Here is a 25,804-nt window from a genome sequence, read left to right as displayed (position 1 = left end):
TCCCGTACTTACTGGGAAAGTGAAACCCACCCCGTTGTCTGTCAGACAGTGGGGGTATCTTTCAACAGGGTTTAGAAGTTTTTCTTCTTCTGCCGTTTTATTCTTCTTCTACTTAACATGTACGGTAGGTATTTTGACATTGACTAAAGAAATACTGCCGCCTAGTGGCCGCTTTTAGATAGGATTCCAAATTAGTGCTTACATCAAACGCAAATGCTACATAAAACAAATACAACAGGGGGAGGGGTTGGTGGGAGTATTAGGCTACTCCACACATGCACTCTGTTTACAAACTTGTGTACAATAAAGATTTAAAGTGGGGGGAAATGCCTTTGCCCTGTCAAACAGCTGGAATACAGACATCTGAGAGGGAGGCGCACCCCACACTTTGAAAATCACTGCTCTAGAGTAAAACCTTTTTGTGTGGATTGCCTAGCCCTAGATCTTATTAAATAGTGGACATTTATTCATTCCCACATATTAGACACTATTTCTGATGGTAAAAATAGCGTAAAAAGCAGAATTGAGACATATTCAAAGGGAAAAAAACAGAATTTGGGATTTGTTGCTTTTTTTCCCCGTTTTCGTACCGTGCCGTATTCATACCGAACCGTGACCCCAAAACCGAGGTACGTACCGAACCGTGACTTTTGTGTACCGTGACACCCCTACTGGAAAAGTAATGGAATTTCAAAATCTTACTTTTCCAGACCTGGAAAAGTACAGTAATGGAACTGGTAAAATACTTGGAAGTTTTGGAAACGTCATGGAATGTTCTTGTGTGTAATGCAAATAAGTTGGAATAATTTTCTGCGGATAACATTCCACGTAATCTTAACATAACAGCAGATTTATTTTCTGTGGATGTTGACAACATACTAAATCCAATATAAAGAGGTGTGTGCTATTTGTCCAGTGTAGTACCGTAATAATTTTTGCTATTGTCAGTCACCGCCTCACATCACATGGACATTTTATTATGGATCCTTTGGAAAAGTTTGTAATTTTTTTTTTTTTTTAATTTTATCCATGAAAATGTGTGGGACTCCTATATGAGACAGTGGCCTGTTCAGAAACAACCGGACTCAGAGTGCCATCATCAGCCAATCGGAAGCGAGTATTAAAGCTGTGTAGTAGCTGTGACTCGACGTGGGCACCCAGCAACTGCTGGCTCTGTCCTGGTGGCGTATGGGAGCGTCGTTCTGTGACGTACAGTCCCGTTCCACAATGTCGGAGAGAAAGCTGCGTCCCCGGCCCCCTGCGGGCCGGCGAGGACGGGCGGCCTGTATATTCCTAGACCTTCCCAGAGTCCTTTGGGCCGTGACTGGGGAGACAAACCATGCAGTGCACAAACTCAACTTCAGTTGAAGGAAAAAATACAACTTGTAAAAGGCAGACAAAACGAAGGAAAATATACAGGGCAAAAAAAAAAAAGCTAATAATGGACTCTGGATCAGCGACATCAGTCAGTCCCATCTCTTACCTGTCACACTTACATGTACTTCACATTTAGACCTCATCCGTTTACACTCTTGATAAACCACATGAGTAGATGTTGCAGTGTCAAGACCACCCTGTCTTCATGTTCTTGCCCTCCTTCTCTTTGCAGCAGCTTCTGGATGATCATCCACAAAGCCTCATTGTGGGTGCAGACAACATGGCTCCTAGCAGATTCAGTCCATCAGTCTGTCTCTACGTGGAGAGGCTGTGGTGCTGATGCAGTCTATTCACTTGTCTCTGCCTGGCGAGGCTGTGGTGCTGATGGGCGTGGCCACCTGGAGAACAACCCTGCCCTGGAGAAGTGAGTTTCTGCTACTCTTGTATGATGTCATAATGATGTCATAGCAGGATAAGTTACATTGCAGCTTGTGTGGTGCTGCGGTGTCGTTCCCCCTGCTAACAGAAACATGTTTCCTACTATCCCCGCTTGTCTAATTCCCTGACAGACGGGGACGCTTGGTCTCAGACACCGGTCAAACATTTAAAATGCTTATAGACCTATATATATATATAGGGTCTGAACTATGACTCCTCTACTCAGCAGGGATGCAAACAAGTCACCTTTAGGGGATGGTCACCTTTTTCATCCCAAAATAGAGACTTAACTGAATGATTTTTGAGTGGTGTGTCCGCCCTGTTATGTCACTCCCACACCCCCCCCCCCCCCCCCCTTTCGACTCTCGATGAGTCTACATCAGAGCCCGATCTATCGGTCGGCAGATATTCAGATATTATCGGCCAATATTGGCCAATCACCAATATATCAGTATAGGCCGATATTCAAATTTTGAATATATATTTAAAAAAAATAATTTATTTTTCTATCTATGGTATCATCTATTATCTATCTCTAATCTCTCTCTCTATATATGTTTTTTTCTTCATTTAACCAGGTAAAATACCTGGCCAAGAGGGCAACATAAACATACATCGTTTGCCTGGTTATTTAAAAACATTAGAGAAAAGTGTAGGCTACCACTATACTAGTACTACTAGTCTCTCCCCAGACTCAAATATTATGTTGAATCACTGCGCTCCGAATACTACACAAGTGAGTCTGTGCCACTTCACAGCCACAAACATTTATGTTGAAATAAATATACCAAGTAGATATAATCTCTCTGGTTGTATTGGTTTGCCACGCACGCCAAAAAAGAAAAGAAAAATAATCTGAGGGGGTTTGATAAGTCATTGAGGAACCTGGACTAATGTTACTTGGTAAATTCAGAAAACATAAGGGCTTAATTAAAAAAAAAAAAATGTGTGTCCTGCCTCATTATTCAGACAAATCCTTTATCCAATAGCCTGGCATCGCCAATTCAATATTTGCATGATCATATACAGTCTCTTATAGCTTTCTAAATGCTCAAAAATATGTCTCCATCACTCTGTTGCATTGACTGATCACTGAAGATATTCTTAGTATAGAATAGTTGAATATTCGTATTGACAGTCAAATCCGAGGACAGTCCTAGTCGCTAATGTATTCTACCAAACGCGGCAACAGGCCTTAACATTATTGTGCTGGCATGTCATTTTGAAAACTAAAATGTTTCTCCAAACTAAGGACATGTTTTTAATCCACCTGCTAACGTTAGCTCACTATTACTAGCACCGTTATGTTACGGTGGGTTCATGGTCCAGTGCAAGCTATGAATGGAATCTGCATCAGCGACATCAGTCTGATATCGGTCGGTCCCATCTCTTACCTGTCACACTTACATGTACTTCACATTTAGACCTCATCCGTTTACACTCTTGATAAACCACATGAGTAGATGTTGCAGTGTCAAGACCACCCTGTCTTCATGTTCTTGCCCTCCTTCTCTTTGCAGCAGCTTCTGGATGATCATCCACAAAGCCTCATTGTAGGTGCAGACAACATGGCTCCTAGCAGATGCAGTCCATTCACTTGTCTCTGCCTGGAGAGGCTGTGGGTGCTGATGGGCGTGGCCACCTGGAGAACAACCCTGCCCTGGAGAAGTGAGTTTCTGCTACACTTGTATGATGTCATAGCAGGATGATGTCATAGCAGGATGAGTTACATTGCAGCTTGTGTGGTGCTGCGGTGTCGCTCCCCCTGCTAACAGAAACATGTTTCCAGTCATGTTGAGCGAGCAGCTCAGAGAGCGTTCAGGACGCTCAACCTGCTCAGGTTTGTATTCGAATGCTGCTGTCGCTGTATTACAGGTTAGAAAAGCTTTGACTCATTTTAAAGTGCTGACTGCAGCACTTCCTGCGCTGTGATGAAGACTTTTCCTGCCATTCGTAGTTTCCACCAGAGGTCGAAAGACCAAAGATGGCCCAAACCTTCCTTGGATGTCTGAGCGCTCACGCAAACAAATCGTTTTTGCAGAATCTATATTTAAGATATCAGAAGTGGGGACAAGCTGTGGCTGTACAACTGCCACTTGTTAATGAACGCATCCTGAACGGAAAATACACTTGAACTCTGGCAGTTGGCATAAAAGAGCCACGCATGTCTCCAGTGATGACCGGATGCTGCCATGTTGCCTTTTATAACTTTGCAAATGACGCACTGACTTGTGTTGCGTACTAACGTCAGTGTTCAAAAGAGAAGTTTGTTGGTTTTCTAATCTAATGTATCAAACCAACAGGTTTACATGCGGGCGGCGGCATGCCATGCTGTCACCCAGCCTGGAGGAGGCGCTCTCACCACATCCCCAAAGAAGAAGAAGAAGCTGCTGCAGGACTTCCTCCATGAGAAGAAGCTTGACCTCATCAGTGAGCGCCCGGTGAGCCCATCAGTTTCTCTGATTTACTATGCTAGTGTTCCTGTTACAGAGCCGGGTCTAATCCTGCTTACAATTCAATTAAACCACCATTTTGAAACTCATCATAGGGCAGCACAGTTGTTCCTTATTTTGCTGAATATTTTAAATATTTTAATGGCACTATTTGTCTGAACCTCTGCAGTTAATGTGAAAGCTAAACTCACAACATAATCACAAACGATGAATCCTAATCACAAACAATTAATGGTGCAGCCTGTGTTCAGACTAGGCTAGATATGAATGTCTCCTGAATGAAGTCTTCCTGAATTGATTGCTTTGAAAGTCAGTGCAGCTCTGACCTATAGATCTGCTCACCACTTTATTTTCGCTGTGATGAAGTCTTTTCCTGCCATTCGTAGTTTCCACCAGAGGTCTAATGACCAAAGATGGCCCAAACCTTCCTTGGATGTCTGAGCGAAAAAATAAATAAATATCGAATATCATCCATCTTGTTTTGTCTGTTGCTTTCAGAAGTAATTTAAACTTGAATATCTCTTTCAGGATGGATCTGAACTGGACAGTCCTGGTCTCAGTGCTTCATCAGGTCCGCCCTGATGGAAAAGTCCGTCCCGGCCTCTGAAGCAGGTATGTGAGTTTAGGGTTGATTCACTTTTCGCTTTGTAAAAAATATCCTTATATGAATCCTGTGACTCAAACCCAACCTTGCCATATAGACCCAGAGTTCCCACTGTCCTGGAAAACCTGGAAAAGTAATGGAATTTCAAAATCTAACTTTTCCAGACCTGGAAAAGTACAGTAATGGAACTAAGTTTTGGAAACGTCATGGAATCTTCTTGTGTGTAATGAAAATAAGTTGGAATAATTTTCTGCGGATAACATTCCACGTAATCTTAACACGTTCATTGCCGTCGACGAGTTAACTCGTCCAAAAAATACCAACGGTTGACTGCCGTCGACGAGTTAACTCGTTAAAAAAAATTTTTTTTACCCATAATCCCAGGCACGTGAGGTGGTGTGTGTGCGATTCTAAAAATGCCTTTTTCTCAGCTTTCGTTCTGAGACTCTGAAACCATGCTGTATTCAACTGCTAATGCCTACATAACAGAACATGATAAAAACGAATAACTCTTTAGACAGAGAAAGCACACATTCTATTAGTTCTTTTGAGATATTTTGTGTTCACAAAGTCCTAGCAGAAAATAATCCTCGGCTCTTGAAAGATGAGCCAGAATCCTCAAAAAAACCCTTGGCAGAAGCTACCTACGGTATTGGAAAAACTGTTGGCAGTGAATGTGTTAAAATACACCCGTGTCTTGACATGGGTGCTTGCTGTCTCGGTAGTGTAACTTTAACGGGGCCAGGCAGTGCCTGTGCCTAGCGCGACGTTGTAGAAATGTTGACGTTACGATAGCGTGCTTCTAACTCGAATGCACTGACACAGTACAATATCTAAATTTGATGTGCAAATGTCTGTGGCTCAAATAAGATAATGGTATTTATGGGAGGCATCGGTGATGGAGCTAAGCCAAGTAGCTAACGTGAGTCGTCTTTTCGGTTTGTGTGACATGCTGTTAGGTAAATGAAGATGGATGGTGTTGCTAAACTTGCTTTAGAACACGGCTCTCTTGAATACTCGATTCTGATTGGTCAATCAACAATATTCACCGGTCATTATTTCTCGACAACCGACCGCTGCTCTGCCACACCTGGATTAATCAGTTGATAAGAGCTTTTTGTCAGCAAGACACTACTAATTAGGCCAACCAGTTGCAGCTGTGGTGTCTTGTGTGCCAATTACGAATGAAACCGCTTTGTCGTTGAAAACGCTATTAAAAAATCTATTTGAATAATTATTTTTGTCAGATTATTGAATGATTTAGTTGTAGGCCGTGTTCTAAGCGGGATAATGTATATTGAGGCGGTGATTACTGGGAAATAATGACCTTCAGGTGAACGATTAAAGCCCTCTGCTGGCGCGTCGGGCTCAATCCACCTGTCGGTCATTATTTCCCCCGTAATCACCGCCTCAATATACATTATCCCTTACTTATATGTGCCAAATGACTAGCCTTACTTCAGTCATTTGACCTGAGATTGTAGTTACTATTGGGAGTTTCTCTTAGATCCCAAATGACTTGGTGAGATTTCAGGTAATCGTTTAGAAGCAGGAGCCCTGTTTCAAATTGGACATTATGGTGGTGTCATCAAATGTAAATTTGTAACCAACAGAACCTAAAAAGTGCTTAAATGCATTAAAAAAGTAACTCAAGTTAGAAGTGTTTTCCAGCTGTAATATTGTGAGTCTACATAGCTTGGCAACAACTTTTAAAATGCACTGGCTTTTGCAATGATGATTTGAATTTCTTCAACCGAATCACACATGTGGATTCAAAATACGAGCTTTTTAACCCTGAGCTAAAGCCACTGTCGAGGTCATGTAGGTTTTGGTTTTCAAAAAAAACAATTGATACTCTCCAATCCGTAACTAATACACTTTATTTTTCTCTTGCCAGCCGAAGGGAAAGAAGGCTAAGGGGAAGAAGGTGGCACCTGCCCCTTCTGTGGCCAAGAAGCATGAGGCCAAGAAAGTGGTCAACCCCTTGTTTGAGAAGAGGCCGAAGAACTTTGGCATTGGTAAGAAGCCACAGATGGAATTTGAGAACATGAAGTATTTGTGGTGGCGCCATCTCCAACACAGTGCAGATGATGTAAAGAATATTTGCTAACTGAGCAACAATGCAGACAACCCCACCAAGATCGCTGATGCACTTGAGATTAAAAACATCATAACCGTAGTTTCATGCCGAATGGGGAGCACTCACTTGTCTTGTCCTTCCCCACAGGCCAGGACATCCAGCCCAAGCGTGATTTGACACGCTTTGTGAAATGGCCGCGTTACATCCGCCTGCAGAGACAGCGTTCCATCCTCTACAAGCGTCTGAAGGTTCCCCCTGCGATCAACCAGTTCACCCAGGCTCTGGACCGCCAGACGGGTAAGCTGCTGGGTTGGGGGTTGTGCTCCTCCCTCGGAGCTATGGCTGATTGCAACTGTTGCAAATGATGTGAAAGAATATTTGCTATCATAACAGCAATGCTGACATTCCACCAAGATCACTGATGCAACTACCTGAAATATTTTTCAGTTCTCTGCCTTTTAGACCAGATTGAGCAGGCACCCGTTAAAAGGGTGGCTGACAGTTTGATTGTAATATGACCATTCACTTTTTCCTCCTCAGCCACACAGCTGTTCAAGTTGGCCCACAAGTACAGGCCAGAGACCAAGCAGGAGAAGAAGCAGAGGCTGCTGGCCCGTGCTGACCAGAAGGCTGCTGGGAAGGGAGATACTCCTACAAGGAGGCCCCCTGTGCTCCGTGCAGGTGAGGCATAGTCTCAAGTGGTCAGACCCACCGTCGGCAAGGTTCCAGCGACGGAGGGTCTGAATCACGAGACGTCCAGATAATGACGAAGAAAACTGGTTAGCTGGGCTGTGACGGAAGTGACATCATTACAGTCCGGCAAGGAAACACGTTGAGTGGAGCACCGTGAAGAGACTAAACCCAGTGTACACTAGGGCTGTCAATCTCCCTCTATAATCAAATTCGAATTTCAGTGCTTTATACATTTTAATATTCGAATTATATTCGAATATTTTAATTAATTTTTAATTGAATTTAACACATTGAATGCCAGCCATGTTTTCATTCCTGTAGGTAAGTTGTGCCAGGGGTGTTTTTGACGATTCTGGCTCATTTTAGAGACAGCCGAGGATTCTTTTCTGTTAAGAATTCATGAACACCAATCATCTAAAAATAACTAATAGAATGTGTGCTTTCTCTGTCTAAAAGAGTTAGTTTGCAGAGTTAGTAGTTATGTAGATATTAGCCGTTGAGTACAGCATGGTTTCAGCGTCTGGAAATTTATTCAGAGATAAATGGCTTTTTGTGAAACAGTCACTTTAACCATTCATTTTTGGCATCAGTAAGACCGTCAGACATTCTAAACAATAGTTTTGAACAGTAATTTCCTCCATAACAACAGGAAACACCCCTCTCATTCACCCCTCTCATTTAAACTCCTCCCTCCGTGTGTCTTCTCCTCCTTCCTCCTGGCTGTACAGCGGGCGTGTCAGAAGCGCTTTTGCTGCTGCCTGCCTGTGTGCCTGCCTGCCTGCTTGCCTGCGTGCAGACGCTCCTTGTGCGAGTCAAGATGGGCCGGGGAATGCGTGGGCGATGGGCAGATGTTGATTCTGGCCTTTCTGAGGTGTTTCAAAGTGTGTTTCACCTATGATCTATTTTGCAAATCGCTCTCCGCTCTCTGTGTGCTGCTGCCGGTGCGCGGCCGCTCTCAGGCAAGACAAGTCTGTTACTGTAAAATCGCCACGGCATTTCCTTGAACGGCTTGGTCCCGCGGCAGTTTTTTCTTTGATTTCGGTCGTCTGGGGGAGCACTGTCAACACTTAGTGGGTCGGTAAAATAGATTATACACATTATCTTGCTCCAATAGTGATCTCGAAGATGTAAAAGTTGTTGATTGATGTACCACCGTCAAAAAAAAAAAAATGTTTATGTAAGACGAGTAAACTCGGCTCTGGCACTTAAGCGTTGGATTATGTAAGACGAATTATTTCGGCTATGGCACTTAAGGTGTTAAAAAAAAAAATTTTTTTTTTTTTTTTTTTGATCTGAGTGAATTGTTGTCTTCTCTTATGTTATGTTCTGATTCTAAATATAGCTGAATCTTTGGGTTTGACCAAGTAAAACTTTTTCTAAGCATTTTACCAAATGTAGATGGAAAAGTGAATGGTGGATGAATATTCAAAATAATATTAGGCTTATCACAAATAGTCCAGCAATGATGTTTATTTAAGAAAACATGTTCCTTGCACAATGTACATACCGTACATTCATTGCATTAGAAAATAGGTCAGATAACCAGAGCTTAGTTAATATTCATCAGTGATGTGTTGGTGCTGTCTGAAATGCTAAAATAAAATAATTGATAATAAAAAAAGACACAGCCTTTGTTTGAGCTCCTTATCAATAAACAAATAAGTAAACTTTGCCAAAACAACAATGAGCCATGAACAAAAAAAAATCAGTCACGTATTGCACTTAAGAGCTACAGGTTTACATTCAGTATAGCAGCTTCAACAGTCAACTTCAGTTAACAATGAATGAACATACATTTTAAGAGCTACAGGTAGGTTTACATCAGTATAGCAGCTTCAACAGTCAACTTCAGTTAACACTCTTTTCTTCAAGTATGTTGTCAGAACTTGTCACTGTTCTAGTGTTCTTAAAAAAAAAAAAAAAAAAAAAAAATTAAATTAAAAAAAAATATATATATATTCGTTTTTAAAAAATAATAATAATCGAATTTCGTTCATAATTATTAAATTCGAATAATATTCGAATATCAAAATTCGTTTCAACAGCCCTAGTGTACACCAGATGTGTTACGGCTGCACCGTGAAGAGACTAAACCCAGTGTACACCAGATGTGTTACGGCTGCACCGTGAAGAGACTAAACCCAGTGTACACCAGATGTGTTACGGCTGCGTAGTTGATCGGTAACATTGTTAAACGGCAGTGAGCTAGGACTCCATCCAGAAAAAGTTGAACTCGACTAATGTGAGATATGATATATTTGTTGCCTCTGTCTGCCACTTGGCACGGACCTTGTGAAGTTTCCTAGTGTAGCTTTAACTGACTTGGCCTCGATGCAGTGATGACCTGAATTTCTTCACCTGAAATTCTTAATGATGGTTTCGAGCTTTTTAACCCTGAGCATTGGCCAAATCCTATATTCATATTGTCGGGGGAAGAATACTTGGTGAGTGGAAATTAACAGGTTTTTATATTCCCTTCAGGTGTGAACTCAGTCACCACCCTGGTGGAGAGCAAGAAGGCGCAGCTGGTTGTCATTGCCCATGACGTGGACCCAATTGAGGTAAATATCAGTTCATACATTCAGCCTCGCCATGACAAATGTCAACTTGGGGACCTGCTGTTTTGGTACAATCTAAAGACGTGGTCTCTTGCAATGATGTCTGAATTTCTTCACCTGAATCCTCTATGTGGATTAAAACATACGAGCTTTTTAACCCTGAGCAAAAACCACAACCAAGGATTATTATTCGTTTTTACTTTTCCTGCCTTGGCTTTGAGGTGATCTAACGTCATTTCCGAGACGACACTTCCCCGCCAATCATGTTTCTATGGCAATCTGTGTTTTCACTGTCCTATGATAGATGGTTCTCTTACGCACCTTCTGAAATAATACAGCATTTCCAGGGTTACAAAGAAGTGACTGTGATGGTCCACCAAAACCAGGAAGCAGAGAAAAGCAAATCTCATCAGAAAAGCTCCAAGCTTGCTGATAAACGGACTCGTGACGGCAGCCTCACTCAAACCTCAATGATTTTTTTACTAGGCGCTGGCAAACGTAGTCAGTTCTCCTCTCAGGTAGTTTAGTAATCCAGTTTGTGAGCTCTCCAGCATCTACATCTTAGCTGGTAGATGAGTCCCAGACACAGCTACTCTTCCTGGGGTCCACAGTTCCCTGATAAATGTTATGACAGGTTGTCAAATTAACTAATAAATGCATATGTCTAAAAAGGAGCCTCTTGGGTTTGGGTCCTGTGTTTCTTCTAGCTGGTCGTCTTCCTGCCCGCTCTGTGCCGTAAGATGGGCGTCCCTTACTGCATCATCAAGGGCAAGGCTAGGTTGGGCAGACTGGTGCACAGGAAGACCTGCACTTCAGTTGCCTTCACACAGATCAACCCGTAAGTACACATGACAACCTAAACGGCGTTGCACACAAGTGTGACATGTACAGTTGGTGGGTTTGGTGTTCCTGAACCTTTTGATGCATGCCACAAACTTGGCTACTTTGTATAAATGTTTGGACTGGCTAAAATCAATTTTAATAATTAATGGTCTCAACACGTTCACTGCCGTCGACGAGTTAACTCGTCAAAAAAACAACAACGGTTGACTGCCGTCGACGAGTTAACTCAAAATATGGGAGCGCCCGAACGTGTACAACCCATTCCACCGACCCACTAAGTGGCGACAGTGCTCTCCAGACTAGAGAAAGTCGAGCAAAAAAAGCAGAAAAAAGCGTGAGGAAAACGCGGCGAAAACGCTTTCTCTCTCTCTTTCTTTCTCTCTCTCTCTCTTAGCTTATGCTTACTGTGGAATAAGTGTACGCACGCGCACACACACACACACACACACACAAACACAAACACAATACAGTATACTAGGGGTGGGGGAAAAAATCGATTCACCTAAGTATCGCGATTTTTAATGTCACGATTTTTTGGATCGATCTTTTATTCCAGAATCGATAATCGCAAATTAATTTTTTTTTTTTTTTTTTTTTTGGGTGCTTGCAGTCAGGCCACTCACTGAACAGCAGGCCAGGCGCCGCCTACTGGTTTACTAGTGGTTTTATTACTTTATTAGTTAGTCTGAAGTAATAATTACACTTCAGGGTTAAAGTGGGTGCATCTCATTGTAAAATTGGACTTCAAACGGCCCAAATCTGGCTTCAAACGGCCCAAATTTCACGCGCGTTGGCCCATATCGGCCTGGCCTGCTTGGTATCTAATGCCCGGCCTGAATTATGATCCCAGTCCGCCCCTGTTTTTAACTATATCGCCCAGCCCTACTCATGATATATAATATACAGTCTCTAGTGTATGATTCAACTTTTCCCATGTTCTAATCTAGTGTAAAAGAGCAAACAAACTGAAAAAATAAAAGAAAAAAATAAACAAAAATCGCAATAAATCGTAATATCGAATCGCAATAATCGTAGAATCGCAATACTTAAGAATCGCAATATAAATCGAATCGGCACCCAAGAATCGTGATAGTATCGAATCGGGAGATAAGTGAATCGCCACAGCCCTACAGTATACACACTTGCCCAAGGGCACCCATAATCACAGGCACGTGAGGTGGTTCTAAAAATCCATTTATCTCAAAACTCTCTGAAAATCTCTGAAACCATGCTGTATTCAACTGCTAATGCCTACATAACAGAACATGATAAAAACTATCTCTTTTAGACAGAGAAAGCACACATTCTATTAGTTCTTTTGAGATATTTTGTGTTCACAAAGTCCTAGCAGAAAGGCTAGGACTAGGCTCTTGAAAGATGAGCCAGAATCCTCAAAAAAAAAACTTGGCAGAAGCTACCTACTGATTGGAAAAAACTGTTGGCAGTGAATGTGTTAACATAACTGCAGATTTATTTTGTGGATGTTGACAACATAAATCCTATATAAAGAGGTGTGTGCTATTTGTCCAGTGTAGTAATAATTTCTGCTATTGTCAGTCACCGCCTCACATCACATGGACATTTTATTATGGATCCTTTGGAAAAGTTTGTAATTTTGTTGTTGTTGAAATTTTATCCATGAAAATGTGTGGGACTCCTATATGAGACAGTGGCCCGTTCAGAAACAACCGAACTCAGAGTGCCATCATCAGCCAATCGGAAGCGAGTATTAAAGCCGTGTAGTAGCTGTGACTCGACGTGGGCACCCAGCAACTGCTGGCTCTGTCCTGGTGGCGTATGGGAGCGTCGTTCTGTGACGTACAGTCCCGTTCCACAATGTCGGAGAGAAAGCTGCGTCCCCGGCCCCCTGCGGGCCGGCGAGGACGGGCATCCTGTATATTCCTAGACCTTCCCTGAGTCCTTTGGGCCGTGACTGGGGAGACAAACCATGCAGTGCACAAACCCAACTTCAGTTGAAGAAGAAAATGAAAAAATACCACTCGTAAAAGGCTGACAAAACGAAGGAAAATATACACGGCAAAAAAAAGAAGCTAATAATGGAATCTGGATCAGCGACTAGAGCTGTGCATCTTCACTGATCTCACGATTCGATACGATTCGATTATACAAGTCTTCGATTCGATTATACGATGCATCTTGATGCATCGCGATGCATCTTAAATCGATGCATCACTTTTTCCGCAATACATGATTTATTTTTTCTCACTTTCTTTTTTCTCACTGTGTGGCTACTTTTAAAATAAAAGTGCATTTGGAATTGCATTGTATTATGATCCATAATTAAAATAAACAACTGCATGTACTTACATTCTATTTTATTTGATTATTATTATTATTATTATTATTATTATTATTATTTTTTTTTTTTAATAATCGATTTTTGATATTTGTTAATCGATTCAGAATCGTCCTATTAAGCATCTCTGAATCGATTATTTTCGGCAGCTCTATCAGCGACATCAGTCGGTCCCATCTCTTAACTGGCACACTTACATGTACTTCACATTTAGACCTCATCCGTTTACACTCTTGATAAACCACATGAGTAGATGTTGCAGTGTCAAGACCACCCTGTCTTCATGTTCTTGCCCTCCTTCTCTTTGCAGCAGCTTCTGGATGATCATCTACAAAGCCTCATTGTGGGTGCAGACAACATGGGCTCCTAGCAGATGCAGTCCATTCACTTGTCTCTGCCTGGAGAGGCTGTGGTGCTGATGGGCGTGGCCACCTGGAGAACAACCCTGCCCTGGAGAAGTGAGTTTCTGCTACTCTTGTATGATGTCATAATGATGTCATAGCAGGATAAGTTACATTGCAGCTTGTGTGGTGCTGCGGTGTCGTTCCCCCTGCTAACAGAAACATGTTTCCTACTATCCCCGCTTGTCGAATTCCCTGACAGACGGGGACGCTTGGTCTCAGACACCGGTCAAACATTTAAAATGCTTATAGATCTATATAGGGTCTAAACTATGACTCCTCTACTCAGCAGCTTATAGATCTATATAGGGTCTAAACTATGACTCCTCTACTCAGCAGCTTATAGATCTATATAGGGTCTAAACTATGACTCCTCTACTCAGCAGCTTATAGACCTATATAGGGTCTAAACTATGACTCCTCTACTCAGCAGCTTATAGATCTATATAGGGTCTAAACTATGACTCCTCTACTCAGCAGCTTATAGACCTATATAGGGTCTAAACTATGACTCCTCTACTCAGCAGTGATGCAAACAAGTCACCTTTAGGGGATGGTCTCCTTTTTCATCCCAAAATAGAGACTTAACTGAATGATTTTTGAGTGGTGTTGTGTCCGCCCTGGTATGTCACTCCCCCCCTCCACTCTCGATGAGTTTACATCAGAGCCCGATCGATCTATCAGTCGGCAGATATTACCAATCAATATCAGTATAGGCTGATATTCAAATTTCGAATATATATTTGAAAAAATAATTTCCTTTTCTATCTATCTATGGTATCTATTATCTATCTCTAATCTCTCTCTCTATATACAGTATATGTTTTGTTTTCTTCATTTAACCAGGTAAAATACCTGGCGAAGAGGGCAACATAAACATACATCGTTTGCCTGGTTATTTAAAAACATTAGAGAAAAATGTAGGCTACCACTATACTAGTACTACTAGTCTCTCCCCAGACTCAAATATTATGTTGAATCGCTGCGCTCCGAGTCCAAATACTACATAAGTGAGTCTGTGCCACTTCACAGCCACAAACATTTATGTTGAAATAAATATACCAATCGATATAATCCCTCTGGTTGTATTGGTTTGCCATGCACGCCAAAAAAGAAAAAGAATCTGAGGGGGTTTGATAAGTCATTGAGGAACCTGGACTAACGTTACTTGGTAAATTCAGAAAACATAAGAGCTTAATAAAATAAAAAGTGTACTGCCTCATTATTCAGACAAATCCTTTATCCAATAATAGCCTGGCATCGGCAATTCAATTCTTGCATGATCATAAACAGTCTCTTATAGATTTCTAAATGCTCAACAATATGTCTCCATCACTCTGTTGCATTGACTGATCACTGAAGATATTCTTAGTATAGAATAGTTGAATATTCGTATTGACAGTCAAATCCGAGGACAGTCCTAGTCGCTAATGTATTCTACAACGCGGCAACAGGCCTTAACATTATTGTGCTGGCATGTCATTGAAAACTGAAATGTATCTCCAAACTAAGGACATGTTGTTTTTAATCCACCTGCTATCATTAGCTCACTACTACTAGTACTGTTATGTTATGGTGGTTTCATGGTCCAGTGCAAGCTATGAATGGAATCTGAATCAGCGACATCAGTCAGTCCCATCTCTTACCTGTCACACTTACATGTACTTCACATTTAGACCTCATCCGTTTACACTCTTGATAAACCACATGAGTAGATGTTGCAGTGTCAAGACCACCCTGTCTTCATGTTCTTGTCCTCCTCTTTGCAGCAGCTTCTGGATGATCATCTACAAAGCCTCATTGTGGGTGCAGACAACATGGCTCCTAGCAGATGCAGTCCATTCACTTGTCTCTGCGTGGAGAGGCTGTGGTGCTGATGGGCGTGGCCACCTGGAGAACAACCCTGCCCTGGAGAAGTGAGTTTCTGCTACTCTTGTATGATGTCATAATGATGTCATAGCAGGATAAGTTACATTGCAGCTTGTGTGGTGCTGCGGTGTCGTTCCCCCTGCTAACAGAAACATGTTTCCTACTATCCCCGCTTGTCTAATTCCCTGACAGACGGGGACGCTTGGTCTCAGACACCGGTCAAACATTTAAAATGCTTATAGACCTATATAGGGTCTAAACTATGACTCCTCTACTCAGCAGCTTATAGATCTATATAGGGTCTAAACTATGACTCCTCTACTCAGCAGCTTATAGATCTATATAGGGTCTAAACTATGACTCCTCTACTCAGCAGCTTATAGATCTATATAGGGTCTAAACTATGACTCCTCTACTCAGCAGGGATGCAAACAAGTCACCTTTAGGGGATGGTCACCTTTTTCATCCCAAAATAGAGACTTAACTGAATGATTTTTCAGTGGTTTTGTGTCTGCCCTGGTATGTATTTTCTCTATTATTACTGCACATGGCTACTTTTTCATCAATTAATACAAGCAGTCAGATAAATATCAACTCCCTTTTTTACTTAGAAAGTGCTTTAAAATCTGAATGTCTGGTTATTTAAAAACATTAGGGCTGTCCCCGAATACCATTTTTGGGCTTCGAATCTTCAGTGACAAGTATTTGAATAGATTGGAAGCTTCGACGGGAGTGCGGGGCACTACAGTAGTAATAATGGGAGGCAAAGAGAAAAATCGGACTTCAAGGATTTTCCTTTTTTATTGAAACGAAAATGGATAAAAAAGTGCATTAAGCACATCAAATAAATTACAGCCATAGCTCGTAGGCCCTGCCCTTGTGGCTCCATGGTCAAACTGTCGCAGTTTCAGTGCTGGCAAGTAATGTTAGATGAGAGCTGTGAGGCAGAATGTTCTTGTCTAAGAGAATAAGTAATAATAATGTTGCTGCGTAATGAATAATGTTGGATTACTATTTAAAAATAAATTTAAGAAGAAAAACGAAGCATTCGAATACTGATTTGGAAATCGATTACCAATGGCATCGATTGACGCTAAGAAGCTTTTGGGTCAGCCCTAAAAAACATTAGAGAAAAGTAGGGATGTCCGATATTATCGGCCTACCGATATTATCTGCCGATATTAGCATAAAAAATTGATATCGGAAAATATCGGTATCGGTTTTCATGCCTATATATATATATATATATATATATATATATATATATATATATATATATATATATATATATATATATATATATATATACCGGTATATAAATAAATAAATACAGGGGGAGTCTCACTGAGAGCAATGCTCTTTTTTTCAGGAGTGCCCTGTTCACATTCACACACACATTCATACCTGGAAGCTGACCAGTACAACCACAGTCTGATCTGTTGGCCACTGAGCAGCTCCACTGGAGCGGTTGGGGTTAAGGGCCTTGCTCAAGGGCACCTCAGTGGTGGTAATGAGGGAGGGGCAAGCGCTGCCTTTTCACTTTCCCCACCCAGATTTATCCTGCCGGTCCCGGGGATTGAACCGACGACCTTCTGGTCACAAGCTCGCTTCTCTAACACTTACAACTTTAACATAACATGCATATTATATATTAAACTCTTCAGCTACATTAAGCTACATTATGTAACTTGTTATGTGAAATTTTGGTGGAAAAAAAGCCTGCTTATATCGGTATCGGTTGATATCGGTATCGGAAATTAAGAGTTGGACATTATCGGATATCGGTAAAAAGGCCAATATCGAACATCCCTAGAGAAAAGTGTAGGCAACCACTATACTAGTACTGACTAGGGATGCACCGATCGATCCGCACGTGACCGGAAATGGCCGATTTTCACGTGATCGGCCTCGATCGGTGATCTGTTCCGGTCACTCTAAATAGCCGATTCTGTGAGCCGATTTTCACATGACGTGCGCGCACCCCAAAGCACCGAGACAGGCACCCAGCCAGCACACCACACACGCCAGCAGCATACCTTCCTCGTTGTGGATTTTTTTCACCGTCAGTGAAGTAGACAAAGCTCGCAGTTTGTCACACATGCAAGTCGAAAATAAGCCGTGGAGACAGAGGTGCGGCCGTGTCCCGCTCGGCTGGAGTCCAGTCAGAGCGGCTCGCTTCACCTCACTGGCCCCTCTCTCTCTGCTCTCTCTCCCCGGGAAGCGGTGCTCCAGCAACCCGCCACCGCGCACAGCCGGCTTGGCGAGGTGAACGCGAGCATTGTGTCCAGTATGTATAACCGTTCCCCGACCTGCTTTTCCATTCCACATCAGCGCTGCTGCCTCAGCCTGTCAAGTCATGTTGTAACGTGACGTGGATACAGGAGAGACTATTTGTTTCGTATTGCAAATAGAACGACATGAGAACGACGGACATAATAATAAAAATGCATCGGACTCAGAAGTGTGCAACGTTTTCTGTGCCTGACGATATTTTTTCGGATGGCAGATAAAAATACGCATACCAAACTTCGGACTGTGTGTAAACTCCGCCTGATATTCAGACTGAAGATCGTTACTGTAACTCATAAACTCATTTCCCCTCTACTTAAGAGGACTGGTCTGGAGCCAGTCTATAAACTCCTTGTCCATGGATCATTTTGATGTTCTGTTGCACCTGTTTTCTTTTGGAAAAGTAAATGCATGATAGCTGTGGGATATAGGCTATTGGATTTAATTTAATTTTTGTATTCATTGTATTTGCACAAAAAAGCTCTGTCCAGTAGCCTAACCTGGAACACTTTTATTTTGAGATGTGTTTGAGTGAGAAGGTCCTACTTCATGCAAATGATAAGAATTGTTTATTTGTTTATTTGGATCCCCATTAGATGTAAGAATTGTTCTATGAATCTTAATTTTTAAACAAAGTTACAAAAAAGTTTGTGTAAGCTGTCAATTGTTGTTTTTAGAAGAAAAAAATCGGAATCGGCAAAAATCGGTATCGGCAAGTCAGACTATTCAAAAATCGGAAATTGGAATCGGCCAAGAAAATGGCAATCGGTGCATCCCTAGTACTGACTGAAATAAATATGAAAAAAAGTTTGTTGGGGGTGGGAAAAAAACACATTTTATGTTTAAATAAATTTACCAAGTAGATATAATCTCTCTGGTTGTATTGGTTTCCCACGCACGCACGCAAAACAAAATCTGAGGGGGATTCGATAAGTCATTGAGGAACCTGGACTAACGTTACTTGGTAAATTCAGAAAACATGTCCTACTTGATTTCAGCATCCGTTATGCTGGGAAGGCCAGCTGTGCTAACCTTAGCAGCTATGCTACTCGGGTTCCCTATGCTAAATTTGTCCACAGTAAAGTACACCTGCTCACTCTGCTCCTGAGGTCCATATCCCTTGTGACCTGAGTGAAAGCCAGTCATTCTGGTCCCCAGATTTTACTACCACTTCTTCCTAGCTTTTTCCAAGTTCGCTATAGACGATTGACAATTTGACTCTATAATAGAGTAAAATTGTCAATTATTAATGTATTCGTTCATTTTTCCATACCCATGTATGTATTCATAGTCGGTGTCATGGGCAGGGACAGGTTCCCAGTCAGTGTCGATTATTCTTTTGCTAAACTGTTATGGGTAGATTAGATCTATAAATCCTGCTTTGAATGATTTTGAAGGCCCTGTGTGGTTTATTGTGAAGGCTATGATGTCAACACTTTTGAAGATCTCTGAACAAGCAATCTCCTTTCTGTCACTTTGTGCAGGTCCCCCCCCCCTCTCCTCCTGAGGTCCATATCCCTTTATGAGGAACATGACTGAAGGATCCACCTGTGTCTGGTAGCCAGGGCTTGATGACCACCACTTACCTCCTGGAGTGAGACAGCAGCAGGTAAGCAGAGCCAGCCACTGTCTTTGTCTTAGTCAGACCCGCCCCACTTTTTTGATGATGACACAACAGAACTTGATCCATTATGAATGACCATAAAATATAAAACTGATTAAAACCCGCTTGGTTCACTGCCGTAGCGTTTACATTATTATAAGGCTGTAATGGTATGAAATTTCACAGTACATCATCTACCAAAATATTGTTTACGGAGTCGTCTCCCCCCCCCCCCCTCTCTCTGCCGTTATGTACTATGGCCCATCAAAAAAACAAACCCAAGTATTTTGCTTTAAAGAAAATATCGCTTTATTAAAGTAACTAATATGAGAATGTTTACACAAGGGTCCTGCATTATGAACTTATTTGCAGGACAGTGCATGTTGCACAACATATTGTGATGGCTCAGATAAATACAATGCTTTGCTAAATGTACACATTGAATGAGCAAAGTAAGAAAACTTCCAACTTCGCTCATGTAGAACATTATGCCGTCTTTCTCGTTATGTAAGCATGGAGCAGAGGGAGGCATAATTAAAGCTTCATTTTATCCGGCTGTCATATCGTCAAAGTATTGATATTTGATTTCCAAGCGCATGCCGATATCGGGGTGCACGCCGCCTAGTGCCCAGCTCTAAGTCAGCTGTCCAGGCTGTGTGTGCCTGGTCAGTGTTACAGAGCTGGTAGAGGAAGGCTCTCGGCTTGTTCGGTTCTGCAGGCTCTGTTCTGGAGTCTGCTGCTCTGAGCGGCTGTGGAGCTCGGCCCGGTGAGAGTGGACTGTCCTGATCAACCTCGCAGGGCAGACCTAGTGCGGGGCCGCACACGCCATACTAACCCGGACACTTTCAATGAGCTTTTGCATTGCAAACACAACGTTGTGCTCCACGCTCCCCTTCTGCCCTCAGCTGCATGCCGCTCGACTCCTCCCACCTCTGCAATGCAAACACATGTGTGTAATGCTACACACAGTACAGTATACTATACAGACACTGAACACACATCGTGTGTAACGCTACACACAGTACAGTATACACACTGCCACATATTGTGTAACACTACACACAGTACAGTATACAGATACTGAACACATCATGTGTAACACTACCAGAGATGCTCACAAGCCATTTTTGTTGCAAGTCAAGTCTCAAGTCTTTGGTCACAAGTCAAAGTCAAGTCTCAAGTCTTTGGTCACAAGTCCAAGTCTCTTATGGATGAGCATTCTATTATCTGCTGCATGCAATCCGGTCTGCTTAGAACACTGCAGCGCTAAAACTAAGGGATTCAAAGCATGTACTGTAGGGGTGGGGGGGAAAATCGATTCAATTTTTTTTTTTTTTTTTTTTTTTTTTTGCTTGCAGTCAGGCCACTCACTGAACAGCAGGCCAGGCGCCGCCTACTGGTTTACTAGTGGTTTTATTACTTTATTAGTTAGTCTGAAGTAATAATTACACTTCAGGGTTAAAGTGGGTGCATCTCATTGTAAAATTGGACTTCAAACGGCCCAAATCTGGCTTCAAACGGCCCAAATTGGGCTTCAAACGGCCCAAATTTCACGCGCATCGGCCCATATCGGCCTGGCCAGCTTGGTATCTAATGCCCGGCCTGAATTATGATCCCAGTCCACCCCTGTTTTTAACTATATCGCCCAGCCCTACTCATGATATATAATATACAGTCTCTAGTGTATGATTCAACTTTTCCCATGTTCTATCTATGTAAAATCTAGTGTAAAAAAGCAAACAAACTGAAAAAAGAAAAGAAAAAAATAAACAAAAATCACAATAAATCGTAATATCGAATCGCAATAATCGTAGAATCGCAATACTTAAGAATCGCAATATAAATCGAATCGGCACCCAAGAATCGTGATAGTATCGAATCGGGAGATAAGTGAATCGCCACAGCCCTAATGTACTGTATTATCCTCACTCCTTATCTATTAGCATACCGTGTGCAGTTGATTGGATGACATCAGTAGAGATTTCCTTAATGTTAATGCACCAAAAAAATACAAATAAAAAATAAAGATTGTTCACAAGTCCCAAACCTCAAGTCCAAGTCAAGTCTTTGAGGATGAGTCTCAAGTCAAGTCTCAAGTCACTGTGTGGGTGACTTAAGTGTGACTCAAGTCCAAGTCCCAAGTCCAAGTCCCCATCTCTGAACACTACACACAGTACAGTATACAGACACATGTGTAACACTACAGACTGTACAGTATACAGACACTGGTTTATTGTGAAGGCCCTGTGTGGTTTATTGTGAAGCCTATGATGTCAACACTTTTGAAGATCTCTGAACAAGCAATCTCCTTTCTGTCACTTTGTGCAGGTCCTCCCCCCCCTCTCTTCCTGAGGTCCATATCCCTTTATGAGGAACATGACAGAAGGATCCACTGTGTCTGGTAGCCAGGGCTTGATGACCACCACTACCTCCTGGAGTGAGACAGCAGCAGGTAAGCAGAGCCAGCCACTGTCTTTGTCTTAGTCAGACCCGCCCCACTTTCTGGAGATGATGACACAACAGAACTTGATCCATTATGAATGAAACCTTAAAGTGACCATCTGATCCAACTGATCCAGATCCCCCAGACCTTCACCGACTGACAAATGATCTGCATGTCAGTGAAAACGGAACCTCTTTGGTCTCCTGTTTGCTTTGAAGCTGCAGTATAACTGTAGATGCGTCTCATCTCCATACGTCTCCTCTCTTCTAGAAGGACCAGTGTGAGTGGATGTATCCGTCGTAAGCAACAACTCAGCCGAAGCGCAGACCCATGATGGCGGCCCCCCCACCTGTGAAGCTGGTATGTGTCTTGAGGGACTAGAGGCAGGCCCATTCAACGTTGGCTTTGTTGAAATATGTCTTTGGTGAATCTGTAAATCCAACCAGCCTTTGTCTGTAGAGCTGCTCGCCACGTTTCGCTGTGATGAAGTCTTTTCCTGCCATTCGTAGTTTCCACCAGAGGTCGAAAGACCAAAGATGGCCCAAACCTTCCTTGGATGTCTGAGCGAAATACAATCTGGTTGTTGTGGCCAGCAGCACCACGGACAAAGAGTTTTACTACTTTCACTAATGCTGTATTGTTCCAACAGGTTGACCTGGGGGAAAGCGCGTCGTGGGCCTGGATTGGTTCACTTCCTTCAATTCAGGACTGTGGAATCCACTGGATTCCTGCCCACGTATTTGATAAAACCTTTTGGTCTGCACTGCAAAGGTTGGAATCTCTATAAAGGGGAAATGAGAGCGTAGCAGCCCCGCAACATTGCATTTTTGTGGAAGCGTCTCTGCCGGGATTCCAACACAGTGGCGTGTCTGCGTCACGTCAGTTGTGGCTGTGTGTTTACAGCAGGCACGGCCGCTTTACGACAGTCTGCCGGAAAGTGTGTTGTTGTTGTTGTGAAATGGAGCCAAGTGGCAACAGTGCTCTCCAGAGCAGCAGAAAGCCAAGAAAAAACAGCAGCGTGAGGAAGCCATTCTCATGAAAATGGATTGGCGAAAACGCTTTCGCTTTCGCGCTGGGAGCTGGCGGTGGGGGATTGCAAATTTGCATAATAGATTATGGGTGAACTGAAAACCCAGAAACGAACGAGCCCGATTTTACAGTCTAATCCAGACTCGCCCGACGAGCGGCCGCGCCAAACAGAAAATAATCCTCGGCTCTTGAAAGATGAGCCAGAATCCTCAAAAAAACCCTTGGCAGAAGCTACCTACAGTAAAAAAAAAACTGTTGGCAGTGAATGTGTTAAACAGAATATTGGCAAAGAGGATAATGGAGTCTCTGCTCTGTTCCTCGCACCTGCCTGACGAGCGGCCGTTTCCGCGGGTTCGCTGGCAAGAATCCTTTGAAACGTTCCTAGTAGCCGTCGGGCTAGCTGGTGCTAACGTTGAAAGGAAGAAAGCCCTGCTGATACACAATCTGGGCAACGAGAAACAGCGGATTTTTCGTACTCTCTGACCCGCTCCTAAATACGTGGACTGTGTCACACTGCTGTCTGGACATTTTGCTGCTCCACAGAACGTCGGCAGCACGTGGGTGAGTCTGTCCACCGTTACGTAGTCGATCTGAAGGGGACTGGCCATGCAGCCTCTGTGAGTTTGGAGCGCTGGAAGATGAACTGATACGGGATCAGCTAGCTGAGCACACTAAGAACCTGAAGCTCAGAGAGAAGTTGCTACTGAGGTGTCCAGACGAGCTGACCTTGGCAAAGGCTGTGGATATAGCTTTCCAGCTCGAGGCAGCAGCGGGTTTAGCATCGCAGCTAGAGCCCTCCAGCCCCTTCCCCTCCGAGCCCACGCTACTAACAATGCTGCTACTTAATTTAGGGGTTAGGGTCGCAATTATTTTGTTTTTTGATGACTTGTCTCTCTCTGACAGCCTCTTCGACATGATTCTCATAGTGAAAACCAAGTTGTGAGGTGATGGAAGGGTCCCACGCAAGACTAAACCCGCCCCTCTCTCTCTCAAAACACCCCAATCGAAAATGGAATCATTTCACTAGGGCAATTTTACAATTTTGAAATCATATTTAGCTACTACATTAATTAAATCTACTTTTGATTTTGATAATTAGGCCTACTTTTACCCATTTCAGACAAATTATGGAAAATTCTGCAATTTAATTTTTTACATTTGATTCCATTTTTATGACCAAATCCCATGATTCCGTCCCGTTTTTTTTCCGTTTTGCGGAAATCGTATGGCTCTACCTCGGTCCCTTTCCCGCCAAGCCCATGCTACTACTTACTCAGACAGTGGCACCGCCCACAGAGTCTGTTTTCCCAGACAGCCTCGATGTGAACTTTGCAGCACGCCGGGCCTGTGGTAATTGTGACTCCTCATCGCACCCCAACCGAGCCCTGAACTGCCCTGCCAGGAGGCAGAGGTGTCAGGTGGCAAGCAGAACCGTTTTGCCCGGGGTCTGCTCCCGCCACCGACAGCCCACCGCCGCATTCGCCTGGCCCACCTGCGCCGACGACCATCCATTCAGTGGCCTCGACCGTTTTAATTCAGCGTTAAGTTGAATAACTTGCGGCCCACAACGTGACTTAACTTTATATTGCATGTTGTCACTGGCTCCATTTCACAACAACACACTTTGGTAAAGCTGCCGTGCCTGCCTTAAAGACGCAGCCACAACCGATGTGACGCATAACACAACACGCAGGTCTCCCGATTTGCGTGAAACACATTGTCAAATGAATTGCCGTTAGCCAGTGTGTCAAATAGAGATGTAACGGTATGAAAATTTCACATCACGATTATCATGACCAAAATTATCACGGTTATCGTATTATCACGGTATTCGTAAAACATTGCTGACAATGTTCAAAAAGTACTGAGACTCACTGAAATCATTTTACAACGTTTTATATTGAAAACTCCAACCCAAAAAGGATTGATACACTCACTGAAATCATTGCTCCAAGTCTGCATCTGGGAGACTGTTGCCAACTTTGCTTGATGATGGACAGTATTTACGATGTTTTTCAAAGCACTGTAATCACGGTACCATGGTTACCACGGTTTTAATGATAATGAAAATTTGAAACGGTACGGTTATCATAAGGAATTTCATCACGGTTATCATTAAAACCGGTTATCGTTACATCCCTAGTGTCAAATGTGGAACCTACATGTAACCTGACTTGGGGGGAAAATAGTTCTCCATTCTTCTTTTTCTAAATGTGAATGAAATAAAAACATGAACACAAATGTTTTGTCTGTCTTGTCATCTTTGTGATTGAGTGAAATGGGCTTATGACTGGGTCCCTCAACTGCCTTTTGTGGCATCTCAGCATTGATGTGGTAACTGAGTGAACTAGGCGTCCAGCTGGTGTAGAAGTACATTCTTGGTGTACATTATAGTAAATGTCTCTTAAAAGGTGAATAAACAGAAATATGAGCTATGTAAACATTACCTTTTTAAAAGTTTCTTTCAGATAGAAAGAGATTATATTAAGGGCAAAAAAAACATCCTTGTTAACTGATCTTAATGTCTGATAGTGAAAGGCGGGTGTTTTCTACAGTGGTTCAGAAATGGGGGTCCGGGGACCACCAGGGGGTCCCCAGCCAAAATAATTTATTTTCGCTATAATTCCATTCATAAGTAACACAATGACTATTTTGGTCATGGCTTGTATACACTTTCTGTAATAAAACATCTAAAAGCATCAATCTTATTGGGACCATGGGACAAAATCCTATCAAATAAGGGTCCGTGGTCAAATTTCTGTCCGGTTAGGGGTCCATGTGAAAAAATTTGAGAACCACTGCAGTAG

General features: G+C 42.6%; 1 protein-coding gene across 1 annotated transcript in view; it reads left to right on the top strand.

The window, feature by feature from the left end:
- LOC310779438 (uncharacterized protein) overlaps positions 1-25,227 on the top strand; it is a gene marked incomplete at its 5' end in the record, with an annotated part of 36,698 nt that extends 11,471 nt beyond the window's left edge. The window contains 12 exons of the mRNA XM_083639971.1: positions 4,119-4,256; positions 4,857-4,880; positions 6,770-6,890; positions 7,100-7,249; positions 7,493-7,633; positions 10,127-10,206; positions 10,911-11,041; positions 15,534-15,680; positions 19,407-19,531; positions 21,854-21,977; positions 22,239-22,328; positions 22,618-25,227. Of these exons, the coding sequence (XP_083496097.1) occupies positions 4,119-4,256; positions 4,857-4,880; positions 6,770-6,890; positions 7,100-7,249; positions 7,493-7,633; positions 10,127-10,206; positions 10,911-11,041; positions 15,534-15,680; positions 19,407-19,461 (987 nt within the window). The 3' untranslated portion in view covers positions 19,462-19,531; positions 21,854-21,977; positions 22,239-22,328; positions 22,618-25,227. The remainder of the gene's footprint in view (positions 1-4,118; positions 4,257-4,856; positions 4,881-6,769; positions 6,891-7,099; positions 7,250-7,492; positions 7,634-10,126; positions 10,207-10,910; positions 11,042-15,533; positions 15,681-19,406; positions 19,532-21,853; positions 21,978-22,238; positions 22,329-22,617) is intronic.
- Positions 25,228-25,804: the final 577 nt, after the last annotated feature.

The sequence above is a fragment of the Poromitra crassiceps genome (genome assembly GCF_964638095.1).
Source record: "Poromitra crassiceps genome assembly, chromosome: 7".
Taxonomy (NCBI): domain Eukaryota; kingdom Metazoa; phylum Chordata; class Actinopteri; order Beryciformes; family Melamphaidae; genus Poromitra; species Poromitra crassiceps.
Note: the sequence above shows the minus strand (reverse complement) of the source record. Positions and strands in the feature narration are given on the sequence as shown.